Below are 23746 nucleotides of genomic sequence, written 5' to 3' on the forward strand. Positions count from 1 at the left end.
GCACATGTAATTATTTCAGCACAGGAAATGAACAATTAAGCAACAAAATACATTTCAAAAATGGAGAAAAACATGACAGTGCACCTTGTATTATTATTTTGTTGTTTATGGAGGTGTACCCATGTAGTCTTGGGGGCTCTGAAGTTTTACTACATCTAGTGATTTGTTCTGCTTTTTTTTTTACAATAACTTGCAAACTATTTATATATATATTTTTTGGCCGTGCCGCGTGGTACACAGAATCTTAGTTCCCCCAACCAGGGATCTAACCTGTGCCCCCTGCAATGGAAGCACGGGGTCTTAACCACTGGACTGCCAGGGAAGTCCCCAAAATATTTTTTTTTTTTTTTTGTGGTATGCGGGCTTCTCACTGTTGTGGCTTCTCCCGTTGCGGAGCACAGGCTCCGGACGCGCAGGCTCAGCGGCCATGGCTCACTGGCCTAGCCGCTCCACGGCATATGGGATCTTCCCGGACCGGGGCACGAACCCGTGTCCCCTGCATCGGCAGGCGGACTCTCAACCACTGCGCCACCAGGGAAGCCCCCCAAAATATTTTAACAGAAACACAAAATTTAATTTTTGTGGTGATAATTCACAACTAAAGGACATCTCCATAGAAAAGACTGTCATTTACTAAGGTGATGTTTTTCACTTTGGAGTCTACTGATCACCAGGAGATCCACAGCTTTATTCTCAGCAACTGTGGTTCTTTTTTTTTCTTTAGGAGTTCCTTTCATTTCTCAGGTTTGTGAAACATTGCTTAAGTTTAAGCCTAGCTTGGGCAGAAGAGTATTTAGCTGGGAGCTGAAACAACTTGTGGTTTTTTTAAAGGGCCTTTTAGGAAATCATTAGCATGAAAGTCCTGTTGGGAATACCCAGGTGAGCCAGGCAAGGATATAGTTCATCTTCTACTGCAGGGAACTGCACCCACTGCAGAGGTCATGCCTGGGAACATCTGGGTCCCACATTCCACACTCCCCCGGAATTGTCCCATACTCTCTTGGGGAGGAAAGGAAATGCCACAACTAGAGAAATTGTGACCTTGCTTGTATTGCCTCTGAAGGCTTAGGCCCTTCTGCCCTCCTGGGAAGGGCTCCTCACTCATATGGAGAAGGAGCAGCGGTCCCATCATGTAGCTGTGGACTTGGGCAGTCCCATAGTACCTCAGAAGCCCAATGTCCACTGGAAATCACAGGGTAGACCTTCTAGTCTCCCTTTGCCTTCAGCCCAGCACGCTGGAGGACCACACTTAAATTCCCTGCTAGTGCTCCCACATCTCCCCACCTCAGGAGAGCCAGAAAGGGAGCAGTAGAATAGTAAAATGAGAAGTGCAGACAGGAAGATGCTTGCGAAACTTGTCTGCCTTTTGCAAAACATTTGTTTCTCCTTAAAGCTGAAGTTTTTGGCTTTAGACCAGAGAAGGGTGCGGGGGGGGGGGGGGGTGGTGCGGGGAGGAAGCGGGGAAGGAGACCCAGGACATATTTTGCCTGAAAGTGTGGGTAGGTGTCGCCTGTGTGCTCATCCCAGTTTTTAGCCACAGCCTGGGATGGATGCGTTTGTGTTCGGTCACAGCTGAAGTCCTTGGGTGATGGTGAAATCATCTGTAGGTGAGGGTGGTAATAAATACTTGCCCTGCCCCTCTCCTTTTGTTGTAAAAAGCAAATGAAATTCTGCATGAGGAAGTGCTTTGTAAACTATCCAGGGTTATATGACTGGGATCTACTGATCACAATTTACCAAGGCTCATGGTTTAAAGAGAAGGGCTCTAGTTTTGCTGTTAAAAGATCTTAGTTCACCCACTCACCAGCTGTGTGAACTTGGACAAGTCTTTTCACTTTTCAGAGCTTATTTTGGTGTTATTTTGTGGTGAGGGTGAGGGGTCCATTTGTAAAAATGGGAATAGCCTCTGCCCTACTAACCCACAGGGTTGTGATTGTATCAAGATAGAAAACATGAGAAAGTTCTTTGTGAGCTGGAGACTGTTCTTAGCACAGCCAAAGTTTTCCGATCTCTCCATAGCCACCAATTGCCTGAAATTGGTCCCATCGATATCTCAGGGGTGTTCAGTCCAAGTAATAATAACTCATTATCTTTTTCCCCCAAAACTGCTTCTTTCCTGGGATTTTTAGCTTGGCATGACTACTGTTTGGAGAACATAAAAAAGCATATTCGTTGTCTCGAAACAACCATCGACTCAAGATGATTCAGGAAGCACAGACCAAGGACCACTGCTGTGGAGATTTCCCAAGCTTTGTAATCTACTCGTTTAGTAACTGTATCATCTCTTGTTTTTCTATGGTGACTAGCAGTGAGAGAAAGCAGGCATAGCCCTAGGCTGCTCTCACCAGGGAGTCTTGCCAGAGGCTTCCGTGTTCTCTCCTGGACCTTTTTCCCCTCCTTTAGTAGTCACCCTCACCCACTCCATTCCCTATGGCCTCCCCAACAATCAGCCTTCCTGCTATCCCCAAAAACAAGAACACACACCCACTTTTGGTGTGGAGGATCTTCACTGTTAATCAGTGTGGGGAAGTAGATGGGGGGAGGGGCTGGTACTAAAATACAAAAAAGTGAGGAAGTTACAAAGCTGACAAAGTTTTCATATTAGTGAGCCCTCCTCTAGTTCCTAACTCACTCTGAGGTGGTAAATGAAAATCCCTTTGGCTCTTGTTCTCAGCTTTTATTCCTGAAAGCTGTACTTCTCATCCAGCACCCTCCCCGCTCCCCTTAGGTTTTGGGATCCCTTTGGGCAAGTAACTGTCTGCGTTCTCCTTGGTGTTCCAGTGCTTAGCATAGAGCCTGGGACATAGGACTGACATATATTGAGCACTTACTATGTGCCAAGTACAGTATGAAGGCTTTACATGGATTATCTCACTCTGTCCTCAGATGATCCTTTGAGGTAGTTACTATTATGCCCCATTTTAGAGAAAGGGAACTGAGGGACTTCCCTGGCGGTCTGGTCCAATGGTTAAGACTCCACATTTCCACTGCAGCGGGCACAGGTTCGATACCTGGTCAGGAAACTAAGATTTTGTGTGCCGCGTGGCGCAGCCAAAAAAACAAGAGAAAGGAAACTGAGGCACAGAGAGGTAAAGTAAGTTGTCCAAGGACACACAGCAGAGCTGGGATTCAGTCCCAGGCAGTCTGACTCCACAGCCCATAAGCTTAAGCACTATGCTGGAGACATTTAAATATTAAACAAACTCTTTTTCCCACTTCCCATCCCATGGACAGCCTTTTCCTGTTTCTCTAGAACGTCCCTTGCTCACCTCAGTCCTCTACATTTCCTAGCGCAAACTCTCAACTATTTCTTGCAGTTTACAACAGCCTCATAACTCTTCTTCGGTGGTTTTTAACCTTCTTTCAATTTCAGAGCCTGTGGAGAATTTGATTGATGAAAGCTATGGATATTTCCCCAGATTTATATCCACATACACAAAAATTTCATGTATAATGGGGGAAGGGGCAAGGAGCACAGACCATCTTAAATTCATCCATGAGCCCTCAGGTTACCTTTCTATTGTTAGGGGTGGTGGCGGTGGGAGTGTGAAAGCAGAAACCCCTCTACAGGACTTACCAGGCCAGGTTTATCTTTCCAGCCTCATCTCCAGTCATACACCCCCAAGTTTAGAGCGTACAGGGCAAGCACTTTCACATCTGCTTTTGAAGTTCTTGCTGCTTAGAATACTCTTCCCCTCCACCGCTACCTGACACACTTTTCACCAAAGTCCAACTCGAATGTTACCTCTCAGATGCCTTCCCTGACATCCCAATGCTCCCGACCTATTTGAGAAACTCGTCACCTGTGTGCCTGTAACACTGTTTATACCTACAATAGCACTGATCACATTATCTTAGTTGCCAAGGAGCCTGTCTCTCGACTCATCGTGAGCTCCTCCAAAGTAGGGATGGTATGTCATTCATCATTGCATCCTCGACATTCTAGAACGCGCGGGACACCTAATAGGTGACCAAAACGTTTATTAAATTCGTTTTCGGGTAGCTCGGCTCACATTCAGCGACCGCCAAGTTCACTACAGGTTTGGAAAAGACAAATGCGCTTAGGAGACAGCTGAGCGATCAAAGTTCTTTTCGTGGGGAATCATCCAGAGGGAGAGTGAGCTTGAGGCCTGGATCTAGGAGTAGGGCAGAGACCGCAGCCGCTTGCGCCGACGCCGGATGAGTAAGCCTCAAGCAAGGAGACCTAGGACTTAGGGTCAGGAGGAAGGAAGCCGCGCGCTGCATGCTGAGATCTGCGCTACTGACGGCCGCATTGCACGCCGGGGTTTGTAGTCCCGCCCCTTGCCGGGCCCCTCAGACCAGTTACATTCGGCTGCACTCAACCACGCCCTTATACAGATAAGGTACAGTATTGATCATCCAACACAGAATGACTAGGCTCTTCAAGGCAAGTTACCTATTAGCAGTTCTTAGAGCAAACATCATTTCGGCGTCTGCTACGAAGAAAGCGCATTGGGTGCGGACGCGCACGCGCAACGCGCGCGTGCGCCCGGGTGCGTGCGTGTGTCTCCCTCACTCCCCCCGCGAGTGAACGCAGCGGGCCCCGCCCCTAGAAGTGCCGGCTCTGCGCGCGTGCGTAGTTCGCGTGAGGCCGCCTTGAGCCGGGTGGCGCAGGCGCAGTGTCCCCGGGCCAAGATGGCGGCGCGGTGCTCTACACGCTGGTTGCTGGTGGCCGTGGGGACTCCGCGGCTGCCGGCTGCAGCGGGGAGGGGGGCTCGGCCGCCTATGGGGGGCGTGGTGGGGGCGTCGCTGGGCCGCAGTCTGAGCGTCCCAGCCTTTGCGCCTTCCCTGGGAGCTCGTGGTCCCGGGGCGCTGCTGACATTGAGACCGGGTGTCAGCCTCACAGGTGAGTGCAGGCTCCAGCGCCTGAGTGAGGGGCTCCAAGGCCTGGAAAGGAGTGACTCGCTTTGCTCCGACTACGGTGGTAGCAGGGTGGAGCGTGTCTTCTGATCTACATGCAGAATCGCTTGGGGGAGATGGGCCAGCAGTAGGCAGAGAGACCCAAATGGCTACTCAGAGGTGGTAAACGAGGGAGACCTGCGTGGAGCCTCCGGCGGCGGGGATGAAACGCCCCGCAGCCGTGAACCTTCACCTCTCTGTAAACATTTCTGGAGGCCTCTTTCCGGCCTGCCGCTGCTCTCCTGCCCAATTCCTTTCCCTTCCCTCTACCTTCTAGCCTGTAATGGAAGGGAAGAGGTAACTGCCATTCGGTGAGTACCTGCTCATGGATTAGCTGGGCACTTTGTGCTTCTTCTTACTTGATGGTAACAACAACCCTGCAAGGTGGGGCTCATCATCCCCATTTTATTTTGTTTTTGTTTTTGTTTTGCGGTAGGCGGGCCTCTCACTGTTGTGGCCTCTCCCGTTGCGGAGCACAGGCTCTGGACGCGCAGGCTCAGCGGCCATGGCTCACGGGCCCAGCCGCTCCGCGGCATGTGGGATCTTCCCGGACCGGGGCACGAACCCGCGTCCCCTGCATCGGCAGGCGGACTCTCAACCACTGCGCCACCAGGGAAGCCCCATCATCCCCATTTTAAAGAGTGGGGAACTGAGGTTCTAGCAGAGGAGTTGACCCGCCCAAGGTCATAAAGTTAGATAAGGAGAGTTGTCCCAAATCCAGAGCTGTTCTTCCATAGCTTACGCTCTCCACCACATGGTGTAAATTGAAGGACATACTGTTTTTTAGAAGTCCCTTTTGATTGACATATATACACTAATATGTATAAAGTAGATAACTAGTAAGAGCCTGCTGTATAAAAAGTAAAATTCAAAAATAAAGAAGTTCTTATCTTGGTCATTGATGCAAACTAATATATATTGAGCACTTACTATGCACCAGGCATGGATCATTTCCATGTAATAAACACTGCTATTAATTCTATTTTATAGATTAAAAAATTGAGGCTTAGATGTTAACTTGAAGAATGTCGCAAAGCTAGAAAGTAGTTGAGCCTTGATTCAAAACCTGCTGCTTTCTTAATTGCTGGAGGTGATGTTGAATTAGTATATATTAATCCTTTTAAGTGTTTAGCTATGATGGTTTCTTATGCTGTGTGTTGGGTGATTTCCCTTATAGTGAGATAAGGAAGGAAGGAGGAAACAGTGAACAACCAACGATGTGCCTGGATTGGGCTAGATGTTTGTGTTCCCTAGAATTTGTGCAAATGATATTTAAACTATAAACTTACAAAGATGATTAATTAGAGGATCCTGGCAAGGTAATTTACACAAGGTAATTTCCTATTGAGATCCAATTTTTAATACTTACATAAAAGCCAGTAATTAAAGTATCAGTAATTGTTATTACCTTGTACAGTGAACACTACTCCAGTAATGTGTGTGCGACCTGGGTGGATTATTTAATCCTTTTGTGCCTCTTATTCCTTAATTGAAAATTTTTTTATTTACAGGTATTTATTGAGGACTTGTCGTATGCTAGGTACTGTTCTAGGTACAGGGGATACAGCAGAGAACAAAGAGATTGGATGTGGTTTTGGTCAGAATGGTCCCTTTTTTTTTTTTTGCGATAGGCGGGCTTCTCACTGTTGTGGCCTCTCCCGTTGCGGCTCCGGACGCGCAGGCTCAGCGGCCATGGCTCACGGGCCCAGCTGCTCCGCGGCATGTGGGATCTTCCTCGACCGGGGCACGAACCCATGTCCCCTGCGTCGGCAGGCAAACTCTCAACCACTGCGCCACCAGGGAAGCCCCAGAATGGTCACATTTTTAAATTCTGTTCGTGCCACCTATATTTCCTCATGGATGGATGGAGCAGTAGTCTGCCCAGGTTTCCTCAGGATTATTTGGATTGATGTCATGCTGTATTTCTCAGTATGAGCAAAAGTGGTCGTTTTTAGGTTTTGCCAACGTTTTCTAATGTCAAGGTTGTTGTGAATAGAATTTGACTACATCTTTGTGCTCAATTACTAATTCCTTAGATACCTATTAAGCTAAATTAGTTCATATCACATTTGTCCAGGTTTGGGAACATTTTTTGATAATTGTGTATGTGTATGTGTGAGAGACAGACAAGCACTAAGTACTGAGCCTGGCATGGCGTGATTACTAAGGAACTGCAGTCAGCTGTCCTTTTCCCCAAGTGAGCCCAGTGCCCACAATGGGCATGTTTTGTAACAGGTGTTGAACACCTGTGAGAGGTGGCATCCTTCAAGGTGCACTGTTACCACATCTAAGGTCATCATCTCAGCTCCCAAACGTTGGTGTGTGATCTCATCTCAAATCCAGCAGTACAGTTAGATGATGTAAAAACAATTTATTTAAAAAATTTATTTATTTATTTATATTTGGCTGCATTGGGTCTTTGTTGCTGTGCGCAGGCTTTCTCTAGTTGCAGCGAGCGGCGATTACTCTTCGTTATGGTGTGCAGGCTTCTCATTGCAGTGGCTTCTCTTGTTGTGGAGCACGGGCTCTAGGCTCATGGGCTTCAGTAGTTGTGTCATGAGGGCTCAGTAGTTGTGGCTTGTGGGCTCTAGAGTGCAGGCTCAGTAGTTGTGGTGCACGGGCTTAGTTGCTCTGCGGCATGTGGGATCTTTCTGGACCAGGGATTGAACCCATGTCTCCTGCATTGGCAGGCAGATTCTTAACCACTGTGCCACCAGGGAGGTCCCTAAAAACAACACTTTAAATCTGACTTTTTCTCCCAGAATGGAAGGTAGTTATTTCACACCTTCTCCCAGAGTGGAAGGTTGGCCATTCTTGGAATGACTTGGAAGCTAATCCTGTTCTGGGTTGTTCTAAAATGGGCAAGACATTTATTGGTCATATCTCGGGGGAAAATATGTCTATTAAGTGAGCTCTTTCTAATCATTGCTAATCATTGATGCCTTTGGGATAATGTCAAGTCATCAAACTTGTGCTAGTTAAATGTACTTGTCTTTATATGCAGTTGTGCACATTACTGTCTCCCATTCTAACCCAAGCCTGAGTTCTCTTCTCATGATGTAGAAGCTGCAGCTTCCAGAACCTTTGCCACTACCACCCTCTGCCTTCTGGATTGGAAGGGGTGGGGGAAACAGGCCAGATAAGTCAAGGTAACCCCTCAGTCCTGGAGTGAAGCGGGGGTTGAGTATGGGAGCACTGAGAAACTAGCTCTGCTGTTTTTCTCAGATCTGACCAGGTAAAGACGACAGTGGTCTCTGCCTCTCCCACACTGTCTACTTTTCATATTCCAGGAAATCTAGGGTGCAGCAACAGAAAACAAGTATGGAGGATACTGAAAATACGGATTTACTTTCTGCTTCTGATTTTATCATTCGTTCTGACCATTCCTACTTATTCTCCTGATTTTCCTTTTTCTTGACCCCTTCCTGGATATGCTCCACACCCTGGGTTGTCTTTTGTGCATACATGAATTTTAAGTTGTCTCCCAATCCTTGTTATTGTTTGAGAGCTCTTTCTCATGCAAATCTGATCAGTTCTCTGTTTAATGCTTGCAGTGGCTCCCTATTGCCCTCAGGATAAAATCCAGACTCCTTAGCATACTCAAAGGCCCTTCTGTTTATTCCTAGGCCCTATTAATTATCATCCTCATCAACATCTGTAACCACCCCTCTACCACCACCACCACCACCACCACCAAACACACACACACACACACACACACACACACACACACACACACACACACACACTCGAATCTCTAGTTATATCATAGTGCCTGCAGTTACACAAGCACTTTCTCTCTCCAAACCAAAGGTGATCATATGATGTAGTTGCTGAATGGAGCACTTTTGAAAGCAAAAGGGGATGCTATTGCAAACAGTGCCAGGACTACAGGCATAAATCTGGATGGATTCCAGCCCTCCTTAGCTGAGCTAATTTCTGCAGCTTAACAGCAAGTGCCTTAGAAGACCTCTGAATTTCTGAGATTGGGTTTACTGGTTCTCACCTGGGGATGATTTTACCCTCCAGGAGACATCTGGCAACATCTGCAGTTTTAGTTACCAGTTTAGGGTTGGGGGTTGCTACTGATAACTAGTTGGCCAGGGATGCTGCTAACACATCCTACAATAAATACATAGGTATGTTAGGCTATAAATAGATAACATAGGGCTGCCATAACTAAGTACCACAGACTAAGTGGCTTAAAAAAACAGAAAATTATTTTTTCACAGTTCGGGAAGCTATAAAATTCCAAGATCAATGTTTTGGTAGGGTTGTCTTTAAAGACCCCCATCTCCAAATACAGTCATGTTCTGCAGTGCTGGGGGTTAGGACTTCAACATGTGAATTTGGGAGGGAGGACCCAATTCAGCCCATAACAGCCCCCCCCCCCCCCCACGAGGAACCTGATCCCGTTGTCAACAGTGTGGAGGCAGAGAGACTCTGGCTAGGTGACCCTTTTGTGTATTCTTACTCTGTGTCCCTGTGTGCTCATATCACTTCACACACTGCCTCCCACACACCCCTGCTGGGCGGTAAGCTCCTCGAGGGCATTGGCTTAGACTTGTATCCTCATTGCCTAGTAGTATTAAGATCGTGCTGGTGCTGTGTCTCCTGCGAGGAGCCCAGTGCCTGGCAGGCAAGTTTGCTGAATGAATGAGTGGTGAATCTAGAAGCTTCTCCTTGGCAGGGGAACCTTTGACTTAAAAACCTGGAGCTGCCTCATGATCCTCATTCTCTTTTGTGGCCCTGCCCTCTCTTTTGCAATAACTTGGCGCCTTCTGCTCCCATCCCTGCGCTCCCCATCTTCAGTTGTCACAGGATAGGTTGGGGGTTAGGAGGCAGGTTGTAGAGCAGCTCTTCCCCCTTCACTTGGTGACAGTCCAGTTGGCTCGCTGCTCCATACAGAGGGCAGTTGAGTAGATGTGTCTGTCAGCCTTTCCTCCCAGCTTCTGATGCAGGAGGCCTGAAAGGAGGGCAGGGCATGGAGGCGGGGCTACCATGTGCTTTGATCCCTTTTGGGTTGTCTGCTCTGGGGTAAACAGAGGTTCTGGCACAGGGCCGTTTAACCTTGTGTGTCTATATATATGTATTGTTTTTAGGGGAGGGGTCGATGCTTTCAAAGAGATCTGTGACTCTAAAGACCAAGAACCATTTATTTAGCACAGTGGTTCTCAAATTGAGTGTGCCACAGAATCATCAGCTGGAGGGCTTGTTAGACACAGCTTGCTGGACCCCACCTCCAGAGTTTTGGATTCAGGTTTGGGTGGGGCCTGAGAATTTACATTTCCAGCAAGCTGATGATGCTGCTGGTCCAGGGACCACACTCTGAAAACCACCCCATAAGCAGATATCCAAGGTTGCATGGTGGAGGGAAAGAACCTGGGAGTCGTTAAGCTTTAAGTGAGACAAGGCCTATGTGAACACTTGGCATATGGTGGGTGCTCGGCCAGCCGTGTAACAGGAGAGCTTTGTTCCTTTTCAGTCATCCCCAGGTGCAGCCCCCATCTGGGGGTGGTTCCTTTAGAGGTATAATGAGGCTACAGCCCTAGTGTAATCCAGCAGAATCAGCCCCACCCAGCACTTTTTTTTTTGTAGACTCCGTTTACAGTGGCTTTAGCTGTTTTTGAAGTGCAGTGAGTTTGGTCCCCAGTGGGCTTGGAGGAGAAGAGGCCCTAAAGCTGTGACCTCTTTGCTCCTTCACAGGTATAGCCTGGCTGGTTGTTTGCTCACAATTTCCTTTTGTTGAGTACATTCCCAGAGTGATTTTCTTTCCTTTTTTCTTTTTTAGGAGTAAAAAGTTACCCTTTTCTTTGTACTGCCTCCTTCCACACGAGCGCCCCTTTGGCCAAAGAGGATTATTACCAGATATTAGGAGTGCCCCGAAGTGCCAGCCAGAAGGAGATCAAGAAAGCTTATTACCAGGTCTGTATGGAAGATTTTACAGACGAGACTGCAGAAGGGATGCTGTGGATGTAGTGTGACCCTGACGGGTGCAGTGTGTGTGCCCGTACCTGTCGGTTGTGTGCAGCCGAGAGTGTGGAATGAGATGGTAAAGATGGGCTCTGCTGAACCATGTTCCTCAAGTGCGTGAGGCCACACTGGTTAATGCTGTAGAAAAAAGGAGAGTCAGAACCAGAGATTAAAAAAAAAAAAAAAAAAATCTTGGGCTTCCCTGGTGGCGCAGTGGTTGGGGGTCCGCCTGCCGATGCGGGGGACGCGGGTTCGTGTCCCGGTCTGGGGGGATCCCGCATGCCGTGGAGTGGCTGGGCCCGTGAGCCATGGCCACTGAACCTGCACGTCTGGAGCCTGTGCTCTGCAATGGGAGAGGCCGCGGCGGGGAGGGGCCTGCGTACCGCAAAAAAAAAAAAAAAATCTTTTTCCAGGGCTGTTTTTGTACTTAAATCTCTTCTGTATCTTCTGAGTCAGTAGGTGTGCTGCTCTAAGTTTTAGGTACTCATTCTTTGCATTTAGATAAAAGTTTATGGGTTTAGAATTATTTCATTTTTTTAACCCATCATCCATATCCCGGAATGTATTGGGCTGATTGGTAAAGTGGCATGTGAGTTATCTAGACCTGTGGTTTCCAGGCTTTTGCTCTGATGAACACAATCAAAATAAAAAAAAAAATTAAAGACCAAGGGCGCCGATGTAGGAATGCTAGCTTTTGTATTTTGCCTAATATAGGTGTTAAAAATAATCAAGTACAATCTATTAATGTCATTTGATGAAAGAAAGAGCACTTTAACACCATAAACATAGGAAAGCCATATCAGAATAAAGAAGATTAAAAAAATTTTTTAACATCTTTAATGGAGTATAATTGCTTTACAGTGGTGTGTTAGTTTCTGCTTTATAACAAAGTGAATCAGTTATACATATACATATGTTCCCATCTCTTCAAGAAGATTAAAATTTAATAAAATTAATAAATTAAATACAATTTAAATTTTAAAAATTACTGGGAGTTCCCTGGTGGTCTGGTGGTTAGGATTCGGCACTTTCACTGCCGTGGCCTGGGTTCGGTCCCTGGTTGGGGAACTGAGATCCCGCAAGCTGAGCGGCGCGGCCAAAAAGAAAAAAAACTTTTTTTAAAGCCAAATACTGATCAAGACCAGACCTTATAGCTTGGATAGCTACTTTCTTCTCTTACTTTTTTTTTTTTTTAAGGGTGCAGTTCACTGGTTTTTAGTATATTCACAGAATTGTATAACCATCACTACAATCAATTTTAAAACATTTTCATATCTCAAAAAGAAACCCCACACCATAAGCCCTTATTCCCCATTCTCCTCTGCCCTTGAAATTGCTAACCTACTTTCTGTCTCTATAGATTTACCTATTCTGGACACTTCATAGAAATGAAATCATGTGATATGTGGACTTTTGTGACTGGTTTGTTTTTCTTTATTTTTTATTTTTCTGGCCACGCCATGTGGCATGTGGGATCTTAGTTCCCTGATCAGGGATCTAACCTGTACCCCCTGCAGTGGAAGCGCGGAGTCTTAACCACTGGACTGCCATGGAAGTCCCATGGTTTCTTTTACTTTAGAATAATGTTTTCCAGGTTCATCCATGTTGTAACATGCAGCAGTACTTCATTCCTTTTAGTGGTCAAATAATATTCCATTGCATGGATATACTGTGTTTTATTTATCTATTCATCATTTGATGGATATTTGGATTGTTTCCACCTTTTTGTTATCATGAGTAGTGCTGCTATGAACATTCCTCTGTAAGTTTTGTGTAGACTTATACTTTCATTTCTCTGGGGTATATACATATACCTAGGAGCAGACTTGCTGGGTCAATTCATAGCAATTCCGATTGCCATGTTTAACATTTTGAGGAACAGCCAGGCTATTTCTTTTTTTTCTTTTATTGAAATATAGTTGATTTACACTGTTGTTAGTTTCAGGTGTACAGCAAAGTGATTCAGTTATACATAAATATATATATCTATTCTTTTTCAGATCTTTTCCCTTACAGGTTATTACAAAATATTGAGTATAGTTTCCTGTGCTATACAGTAGGTCCTTATTAGTTATCTATTTTATATATAGTAGTGTGTATATGTTAATCCCAAACTCCTAATTTATCCCTCCCTCTCCCCTTTCCCCTTTGGTAACCATAAGTTTGTTTTCTATGTCTGTGAGTCTACTTCTGTTTTGTAGATAAGTTCATTTGTATCTTTTTTTTTAGATTCCACATATAGGTGATATCATGTGTTATTTATCTTTCTCTGTCTGACTTACTTCGCCTAGTATGATAATCTCTAAGTCTATCCATGTTGCTGCAAATGGCATTATTTCATTCTCTTTTTATGACTAATATTCCATTATATATATATAAGCCATATCTTCTTTATCCATTCATCTGTCAGTGGACATTTAGGTTGCTTCCATGTCCTGGCTATTGTAAATAGTGCTGCAGTAGACGTTGGGGTTTATGTATCTTTTTGAATTATAGTTTTCTCTGGATATATGCCCAGGAGTGGGATCCCTGGATCATATGGTAACTCTGTTTTTAGTTTTTTAAGAAACCTCCATACTGTTGTCCATAGTGGTTGTACCAATTTACATTCCCACCAGCTGTGTAGGAGGGTTCCTTTTTTTCCACACCTTCTCTAGCATTTATTTTTTGTAGACTTTTTGATGATGGCTGTTCTGACCAGTGTGAGATGATACCTTATTGTAGTTTTGATTTTCATTTCTCTAATAATTAGCAACGTTGAGCATTTTTTCATGTGCCTGTTGGCCATCTGTATGACTTCTTTGGAGAAATGTTTATTTGGATCTTCTGCCCATTTTTTGATTGGGCTGTTTGTTTTTTTGATATTGAGCTGTATGAGCTGTTTATATGTTTTGGAAATTAATCCCTTGTCGGTTGCATCGTTTGCAAATATTTTCTCCCATTCTGTAGGTTGTCTTTTCATTTTGTTTAGTTTCCTTTGCTGTTCAAAAGCTTTTAAGTTTAATTATTTCCCATTTGTAGATTTTTTTTTCTTTTTTTTTGCGGTACGCGGGCCTCTCACTGTTGTGGCCTCTCCCGTTGTGGAGCACAGGCTCCGGACGCGCAGGCTCAGCGGCCATGGCTCACGGGCCCAGCCGCTCTGCCGCATGTGGGATCTTCCCGGACCGGGGCACGAGCCCGTGTCCCCTGCATAGGCAAGCAGACTCTCAACCACCGCGCCACCAGGGAAGCCCCATTTTTGTTTTTATTTCCATTACTCTAGGAGATGGTTCCAAAATGATATTGCTGCGATTTATGTCAAAAAGTGTTCTGCCTATGTTTTCCTCTAGGAGTTTTATAGTGTCCGGTCTTACATTTAGGACTTTGATCCATTTTGAGTTTATTTTTGTGTATGGTGTTAAAGAATGTTCTAATTTCATTCTTTTACACATAGCTGCCCAGTTTTCCCAGCACAACTTATTGAAGAGTCTGTCTTTTCTCCATTGTATATTCTTGCCTCCTTTGTCATAGATTAATTGACCATAGGTGTGTGGGTTTATTTCTAGTGCCAGACTATTTCAAGCAGGCTGCACTGTTTTAGATTTTCACCAGTGGTGTGTGAAGGTTCAAATTTCTCCACATCCTCGCAAACACTTGTTATCTGTCTTTTTGATTCAAGCCACCCTAGTGAGTGTGAAGTGGTATCTCACTGTGGTTTTGATTTGCTTTTCCGTGGTGGCTAATGATGTTAAGCACCTTTTCATGTGATTTTTGGCCATTTGCTGTATGTGTATTAGATCCTTTGCCCATTTTTAAATTGAGACATCTTTTTATTTACTGGGTTGTTAGGGAATGAGGAAAGACTTGGGGATAGGAAGCAGAGATCCTGTCTTGGGATAGTGAATAGTGTGTCTCTTGAGCTGGAAGGTAAGGTACCTGATACAAGGGTGGGAGAAGATTGGAGAGACGGAGCCTGGGGCCAACTTAAGGGGGCATGTGAGGCCCTTAGCAAGTACTAGAGATTTAATTTAAGAGAGAGTAGGGAACCATCCAAGTTTTTAGGTGTGGAAGTAAATAGATCAGGTAAAGCTGTGTAATTTACATTCTTTTTTTTTTTTTTTTTTTTTTTTGCGGTACACGGGCCTCTCACCGTTGTGGCCTCTCCCGCTGCAGAGCACAGGCTCCGGACGTGCAGGCTCAGCGGCCATGGCTCACGGGCCCAGCCGCTCCGCAGCATGTGGGGTCTTCCCAGACCGGGGCATGAACCCGTGTCCTCTGCATTGGCAGACTGTCAACCACTGCGCCACCAGGGAAGCCCTAGCTGTGTAATTTAAAACCGGAAATTTAGAAAGTAGGCTTTATGGAGCAATAACTGGGGTCAGACAGTGATAAAAGCTTTTCATGTGTTACATCATTTAATCCTCATGGCAAAAGACTTGGCGAGGTTATGACATGCAGCTGAGGCCACACAGTCAATAAGTGGCATATATAAGACTAAAACACAGGTCTTTCTGACTGCAAAAGGCCTCTCTTTTCCTTGTGCTGATCTCATGAGTATGTCTTGCCCTGGCCTGGAACTAGCCTTGTGGCCCACCGTGATCTACTGCCCTACCTTGAGGGCCCCCTTCTGGCTGAGCACTCAGCCTCCGACGTCCTTCCACGTGCTGGTGTGAGGACCAGCATGTCCAGCAGCAAAGTGAGCAGCCAGTTGCCGGCAGTGGTGGAGCCAGACGTCTCCTGAGTCGCTTTCAGCTTTAGGATTCTGTGCCCTCCTCACCCTCCATCAGGGTGACCCAGACTTGGAAGGCATCAGTAGCTGTAGCAAACATAGTGAACACCTACAAAGGTGTCACACAGCACTGCTAAGCATGGCCAAGAAGAAACCTTCATTTAGAGCTGCTCAGCTCGCCTCTGTGCTCTGGACAGCCAAGGGAGATCTTGTTTTGTTTTTTAATATTTAAATGTGTGTTTTTAGTAGATAATATATTCCCCTGGTTCAGAAATCAAAAAGTACAAAGGAGTGTACAGTGAGAAGTCTTCCCTCCTTCCCATTCATCCACATCCCTCCTGGAGCAGTCAGTGTTTTCAGCTTAGTGTATGTTCTAACTAATTTATACAACAGATACAGCTATTTATCTATCCAGTTATTTTTCTCTCTTTTTATATAGATGGTAGTCTACCAGATACACTCTTTTGCATCTTTCACAAAGGTGCTCAAGTTCTAAAGAATTAGTTTTTTTTTTTTTTTGTTAGAGATTTGTTGTGGTTGAAAAATGTATACACACCTCAGATTTGAAGAGATAGTTTTATTTATTTATTTATTTATTTCTCTTTCCCAAAATTCAGTTTGTCATTTTGTAATAAACTTTTGATCAAATTTGAAAGCTGAACACAATGTGTATGTTCTTAATTCTGGCTGTGCTTTGCTTTTAGTTTGTTTTTATTGAGGTATAATTGACATGTTAGTTTCAGGTATACAACATAATGACTCAACATTTGCATACACTGAAATGATCATCACAGTAAGTCTAGTTAGAGATGGTTTATTTTAAAGTCTTAAACCTTGTTTTAAGAATTGCTATTGGTTGTAAAGTCTCAGACAACTGCTACAAAGGAGGTGAGGTGTAACTGGTATCTGGGGTTCAGTTTTAGTAATCATCTTGTGTCCATAGTAATTTACCATTTCCTCCCTTAGCTCGCCAAGAAATATCACCCAGACACGAATAAGGATGATCCCAAAGCCAAGGAGAAGTTCTCCCAGCTGGCAGAGGCCTATGAGGTAATGCAGCCCACCGGTGTGTGCAGTCACTGTCATTCCGCTGTGTGTGTGCATCAGAGCTCGCTGCCCAGGGCAATCGCTGTGTCAGAAGGTCCAGTGGGAAGGCTGTGTTCCCCACAAGATCGCCTCGTTGAAGGAAAAAAAAAATTCCCAGATCCAAAATTTTCACATTAGATCTAACTTGGAATCTCATCAAAGAACAGGATCCAATAATCTGTGTTAACAGAGCTCCCTCCACTCGGACTTGTAGGTGGGTCTCGGAACTCCTTGTCAGAGTAAACAGTTTTGTGCCTATTTGATGACCCCTCCCATCCCTAACTTAGGGCATCACTGTCTGGTGGGGATGGTGGGTGTTATAAAAGTAGACCACCACTGCCCTAGAGGAATGTAGAATGTAATCAGGGGGATGAAGCGGACATGAAACAGCCACTGAGCATTGCAGAGTTAAGTGAAAGCGGACCTCCTTCCTGGACTTCGGCCGTGCTGAAGGGGTTCAGGATATGTAGGATATCCTACGTCTGCTCTGTGTGTGTGTTTGTGTGTGTGTGTGCGTGTGCGTGTGCGTGCGCAAGTGTGCGTCCCCCCGACCATTCGAGAATAAGTCGCAGACATGGTGTCTCTCTATCCCTAAGTACTTCTGTGTGTATTCGCTAAGAACAAGAACATTCTTTTCCATAACTTCAGTACAGCTGTCAAGATTAGGAAATTTTATGTTGATTCAATACCACTGTCTGTGCTTGGTGTGTGTGTCCCTGGACCTTGGGAGACTCAGGAGCACCTGACTGCTGTGCCTTTCACGGTAGGTCCTGAGTGATGAAGTGAAGAGGAAGCAGTATGACACCTATGGCTCTGCTGGCTTCGATCCTGGGGCCGGCAGCTCTGGGCAGAGCTACTGGAAAGGAGGCCCCACTGTTGACCCTGAGGAGCTCTTCAGGAAGATCTTTGGGGAGTTCTCATCCTCCTCTTTTGGAGACTTCCAGAGTGTGTTCCATCAGCCCCAGGAGGTAAGCATCTCATTTTGAAGAATCATTCAAATTTTAGCTGCCAAGTGTGATGCAAACGGATTTTACCAATTCTTTTTCTCAAAGAAAAAGCTAAAGCAGCTTAAATGGGATGATTTGGAGGCAGCCATCTTGGTAGGAAATGGTTCCAGTATTTGAAAAATCATATAATAATGTGTACATACAGTTTTACTATATTCTTACAGTTGCTTAATCCAGCAACACCTAAGGCTCTCAGAGTCCATAGTTAGCGTGTGAATATTTTATCTAGAGCCTGCCTCATTATTCTAGGAGAGCTCAATCCATAGGGAGCTACTGCCAGTCCTGCCTCTTCCATATTTATATCTTGTTTCAGACATTATCAGAATTGAAGAGAGAGGGGAGTTGTTTTATGATGTGAGTTATGATTGTGGATCGTTTGAGTTGTTAGGAAGGACCATGTACAAATATTTTCTGTGAGCATTTTCAGTTTGTTGAAAAGTACATTTTCACTTAAATATTATCTCTTAAAAATTCTGAGGACTAGGGCAGAATCAGTTGAGTCCCATCTATTCTTGCTTGATAAAGTACAAGTAGGTTAAAAAGTAAAGTAACTAGGGGAACAGATGAATTGGTGGAGCATAGGATTTTTAGGGCAGTGAAAATACTTTGCATGAAACTATGGTGAGGATACATGTTATTATACATTTGTTCAGACCCATAGAATATCCAAAACCAAGAGTGAACCCTAATGTAAACTGTGGGCTTTGGATGATTATGTTGTGTCAATGTAGGTTTATCCTTGATAAAATAAATACCGTTCTGGTGAGTGATGTTGATAACAGGGGATGCTGTGCATGTGTGGGGGCAAAGGTATGTGGGAAATCTCTATACCTCCTTCTCAATTTTGTAAACCTAAAACTGCTTTAAAAAATAAAGTCTTTAAAAGAAAAAGTAACTGTAAACTGCTGGGCAGTGCTCTCCCTTACTTTAAGAGAGATAACAGGCGGTCCCTTGATTTCTTTAGTACATCATGGAGTTGACATTCAATCAAGCTGCCAAGGGTGTCAACAAGGAGTTCACCGTGAACATCACTGATACCTGTGAGCGGTGTGGTGGCAAAGGGAACGAGCCCGGCACCAAGATGCAGCACTGCCACTACTGCGGTGGCTCCGGCATGGTGAGCGTGAGGCTGAGGCCCTGGCCTCCCACCTCTTGCCCCCTTCCTGCTCCCCTCCACCACTCCTCTTTTCTGTGCTCCAAAGGACCTAGGGCTTTGAGAGCTCATAACTAGGTGGGACTGTTTTATCTAGAATCTTCTGCATTTTCCCAGGAGTGCTCTGTCCTAATCAACAATACAGAAGAAGCAATGAAACTCTGCTGTCTTCTCTGAAAATACATTGTGGGGTATTTTGATAATTTGAACCTGGGGTAGGGGAGGGGGACTTAAATTTTGCTTGAAGTGTGATCATTTTTTTCTTTTTGGTAAGTTTCAGGTATAACTCAAACTTATAGAATAGTATGAAGAACCACTCCCTTACTCCTTCTACCCAGCTTCACCAATTGTTAACATTTTGTCCCATTTGCTTTGTCATTTGTGGTGTGTACCTGTGTGTGTGTGTGTGTGTGTGTGTGTGTGTGTATTTTTTTTTTTGGCTGCGCGGGCTCTTTGTTGTGGCACGTGGGCTTCTCTAGTTGCGGCGTTTGGGCTCTAGAGTGCACAGGCTCAGTAGTTGCAGCACACGAACTTAGTTGTGGTTTGTGGGATCTTAGTTCCCCAACCAGTGTTCGAACCTGGGCCCCCTGCATTGGGAGTGTGGAGTCTTAACCAGTGGACTACCAGGGAAGTCCCTATGGTATATATTTGCTAAGAGCAAGAATATTCTTTTACGTAACCACAGTAAGTTGTCAAAATCAGGAAGTTTAATGTTGATACAATACCATTATCTGTACAATTCAGATTTTTTCAGTTGTCCTTATAATGTTCTTTTTTTCCACAAGCCCAGTATCCAGTCTGTGATCTTGCATAGTATCTGGTTGTCATATCTTTTGTCTCCTTTAATCGGGAATGACTTCTCAGTCTTTCTTTTATGACAACTGACATTTTTTAGGATTACAGACCTGCTTTGTAGGATGTCCCTCATTTAGGTCATCTGATGTTTTATCCTGATAAAATTCAGATTATGCATTTTTTGCAGAAACACCAGACATGTAGTACCCTTTTCATGGATCATGTCAGGAGTCATGAGGTGTCAGTTTGTCTCATTAGTGGTGATGTTACATTTGTTCACAATCAGTTAAGGTAGTGTCCACCGGGTTTCTTCATTATAAAGTTTATTATTTTTCCCATTGAAATTAACAAGGAAGTTGTGAGGTACCTTGACACTATATAAATATCCTGTTCCTCATCAAACTTATACCCAATAGTTACAGCATCCATGGATCAGTCTTGCCTAAATCAGGGATTATTGTGACTGTTGCTAAATGGTGATTTTCTTTTTTGTTTTTTAAGGGTTTTTTTGGAATTTTTGAATTTTATTTTATTTATTTTTTTATACAGCACATTCTTATTAGTTATCTTTTTTATACATATTAGCGTATATATGTCAATCCCAATCTCCCTAAATGGTGCTTTTCTGATTGCAACATCCCTTCTTTGTTTATTGTCATTCTACTGAAAGGAAGAGCTTTCTCTTCTCCATTTATTTATTCATTCTTTCATTCATATCAGTATGAACTCATGGATTCTTATTTTATTCACTGAGCTGTCATTAGTATTACTTACTTTGATGCTCAAACTGTCCCTGACTTGGCCTGTGGAAGTGTCTTCTGGCTGGCTCCTGTATTCTTTTGATGTGTCCCCATCATTCCACTGCGCCACCAGGGAAGTCCCTGCCTCAGTCTTCTTATGGCCACGGTATTCCTTTATATGGACACATCACCGTTTGTTTAGGCAGGCCCCTGTTGCTGGATGCCTAGGTGGTTCATATTTTTTTCATGTTATAGACAACGGATACCTTTGAATAGTGTCATTCCTCATATTCATTTTTTGAATATACAGGTATCTATTACGTGTGAAGTAGAATATCTTTTCTAAGATTTGAGAGCCATTGTTTTTTTGCATGTATTCCATCTTTTGTCCTTCTTTGTATTGAGTAATTGGTCTTTTTCTTATTCATTTGTAGAAGCCCTTTATAAATTAATTGAATTAGTCCTTTGCCAGTGATTTTAGTTGTATTTGTCTTTTGACTTTGAATATATTTTTGCCTATTTGTATATAATTTTCAACGTTCAGAATCATACATGCAATTTTTCCCTTTTTTCATTTATTATAATGAAAGCATTTTTCCATATCTTTGAATATTTTTAAACATTCTTTTTGATGGCTAAATAATAGTCCACTGATGGGTGTGCCCAGAGTTACCTGTAAATACTCCTACAGCTTAGTCTGAGAAAGTGAAGTTGTGCTTACATTCCTCTAGAGGGCGCTCTTGGAGAGGATGAGGATTCCTGTGGTTACAGTTTTGTGAGTTGAGTTGCTGCCACTTGTTACAGATACTTTTTATTTTATTTTTTATTTTATTTCATTTTTGGCTGCACCAGGCAGCTTATGGGATCTTAATTCCCCAACCAGGGATTGAACCCGGGCCCTCGGCAGTGAAAGCTCCGTGTCCTAACCACTGGACTGCCAGGGAATTCCCTACAGATACTTTTTATTGATCCTAATTCCCTCTCACTTCTAAGGTCCTTTCTCCAAGGCCATGAATTGCTATGACTTTCTTTTTTCACATTTCTTAGGTGAACATTGAGATAAGACAAGCTGAAGTGTATTTCTCTCAAAATGTAATGTTTGAGATTGGGGAAAAAAATTTGCAAGACATAGCTAAAGGATTAGTATTCCTAATATGTAAAGGGCTCTTTCAGAATATTGAGAAAAAGACTAACAGCTCATTAGAAAAATAGATCAAGGTGAGAAGAGGAAATGCAAGTGACCAGCAAATGTTTCTTGCTGGCGATCAGGGAAGTGCAGGTGGAGCCAAGGAGATGCCTGAAGTTCGCCACACATTTCAGAGATGGGTTCAGGCCCTGCTGACAGGCTTGTGGGACGTGGCACTCGTGTGCACTGATGGTGGATGTGGAAACCACCCTGGCCACAGCTGCAGTGGCTGTTCACCTGCACATATGCCTCTCTCTGTGGGGATGTAGCCTATAGATCACACCTGGAAAATAGCACATGTACAGGGTGTCCCTTGGAGCCTGTGTGTAATAAGAAAGGACTGGACAGCCTCAGTGACCACCAGGAGTGAGTTGTCTGAAAAATACACTGATGAGGAGTGCTCTCTGAGATTATTAAATTGTTAAAAACAAAATAGCAAAAGCCACAGAACTGTGTGCACGGTATGCTACCTGGACTTATTGAAAACTTGTAATGCACAGATGGATGGCTTGAAATGTGTGTCTGTAAAAGTAGGATACACAAGTATATCACTACAGCTGTGCATCTATGGAAGGTACTTGGAATGGTTAGGGGCCAGGGGTGAGGGGGACATTTAACTTTCACCGTACCTTCATTTTTTACTTTAGAATTTTTTTTTAAATAAATTTATTTATTTACTTATTTTTGGCTATGTTGGGTCTTCGTTGCTGCACATGGGCTTTCTCTAGTTGCGGCGAGCAGGGGCTATTTCTGTTTGTGGTGCATGGGCTTCTCATTGCAGTGGCTTCTCTTGTTGCAGAGCATGGGCTCTAGGCGCATGGGCTTCAGTAGTTGTGGCGCACGGGCTTAGTTGCTCTGCGGCATGTGGGATCTTCCCGGACCAGGGCTTGAACCTGCATTGGCAGGGGGATTCTTAACCCCTGCACCACCAGGGAAGTCCCTACTTTAGAATTTTGTACCATACGCACATAGGACCTTTTCAAATAAATATAGCACATAAAATTGTATTGTATTTTTTAAAAAGTCTTTTTATTTATTTATTTATTTGGCTGTGTCGGGTCTTAGTTGCGGCATGCGGGATTTTTAGTTGCGGTATGCATACTCTTAGTTGCGGCGTGCGGGATCTATTTCGCTGACCAAGGATCGAACCTGGGCCCCCTGCATTGGGAGTCTTAGCCACTGGACCACCAGGGAAGTACCTAGCACATAAAATTTTAATTTTAATAAATATTTGTCCTAGCAAGTCCACCTTTGGGAATCTGTCTTAGAAAAAAGAATTAAGACATCAGAACAGAAGGATCTATGTGAAGAGATTTTTTTCTTCACCGAAACAAAAATTAAATATTAAAATGGAAATTGAAATCTATATATATTGGTCTGGAGGAATGTTCATGATGTATCATGAAGATGAAAGGGTAGGCAAGTTGCAGAGCGATAGTATAATATATTGTCATTATAAAATTTTTACTTAAAAAGTTTTTTATGGAGAGAAAGAGAGAGTGAGTGAGCGAGTTGTGGGAAAGAACACCTCAAACTGAGCTACCAAGAGCTGGTCACCTTGGGAATCACGATGAGGGGGGAGATTAATAATTTTTTTAATATATGTTTGTATCCTTTGATTTGCTATAACAACAGGTATTTGATAATTTACCAAGAAAAAAACCCCCAAGGATGTTAGGTTAAATAAAAAGGTAACCGATTTCCAGTGCCCAGTGAGGAGCTGATGGGAGTGGCCACAAATTGTAAGGCCCCACCAGCTGTGCGAGGGGCTGGGAGCCGGGGAGGCTCCTGGAGGACTGGGGTGGGAGGGGCTGGGGGGGGTGGGGAAGAAGAGACCCCTGGGTGGGAGCATGAGCAGCACCAGTACCTGCGAGAGGAGCAGCTTGCCTCCTTGCTCCCAGGGTACCTGTGATGGGGGCTGGGGACAGTGGGGGGGCCCTGGGAGACAGAGAGGCCAGTGCTGCTTCTCCCTTGGAGTGGGCAATGGCAGCTCTGGGTGGGGGTTGCATCCAGTCGTCACTTTCCTCTTTCTTTCTCTGCTTTCCCAGCTGTCCCTTTTGTAATGGGGGGGGGGTACTCTTTTTAAAGCATATTTGCTCAGCTCCCAGGAGTTTCGGGAACTTCTGTAGAGAGGCAGCATCTCATTTTTCAGCCTCATATAATCAGGTTTGTGGTTTG

The 23746-nt window shown here is 44.3% G+C and overlaps 1 protein-coding gene across 2 annotated transcripts in view; it reads left to right on the plus strand.

Moving 5' to 3' along the window:
• The first annotated feature begins 4656 nt into the window (after positions 1 to 4656).
• Positions 4657 to 23746, plus strand: part of DNAJA3 (DnaJ heat shock protein family (Hsp40) member A3) — a 31019-nt gene continuing 11929 nt past the window's right edge. For both annotated transcript variants that reach the window (XM_060031661.1, XM_060031662.1), the window contains exons 1-5: positions 4657 to 4867; positions 10712 to 10845; positions 16568 to 16651; positions 17455 to 17655; positions 18659 to 18811. In XM_060031661.1, the coding sequence (XP_059887644.1) occupies positions 4657 to 4867; positions 10712 to 10845; positions 16568 to 16651; positions 17455 to 17655; positions 18659 to 18811 (783 nt within the window). The remainder of the gene's footprint in view (positions 4868 to 10711; positions 10846 to 16567; positions 16652 to 17454; positions 17656 to 18658; positions 18812 to 23746) is intronic.

This window comes from Delphinus delphis, chromosome 15 (genome assembly GCF_949987515.2).
Source record: "Delphinus delphis chromosome 15, mDelDel1.2, whole genome shotgun sequence".
NCBI classification, from domain to species: Eukaryota; Metazoa; Chordata; class Mammalia; order Artiodactyla; family Delphinidae; genus Delphinus; species Delphinus delphis.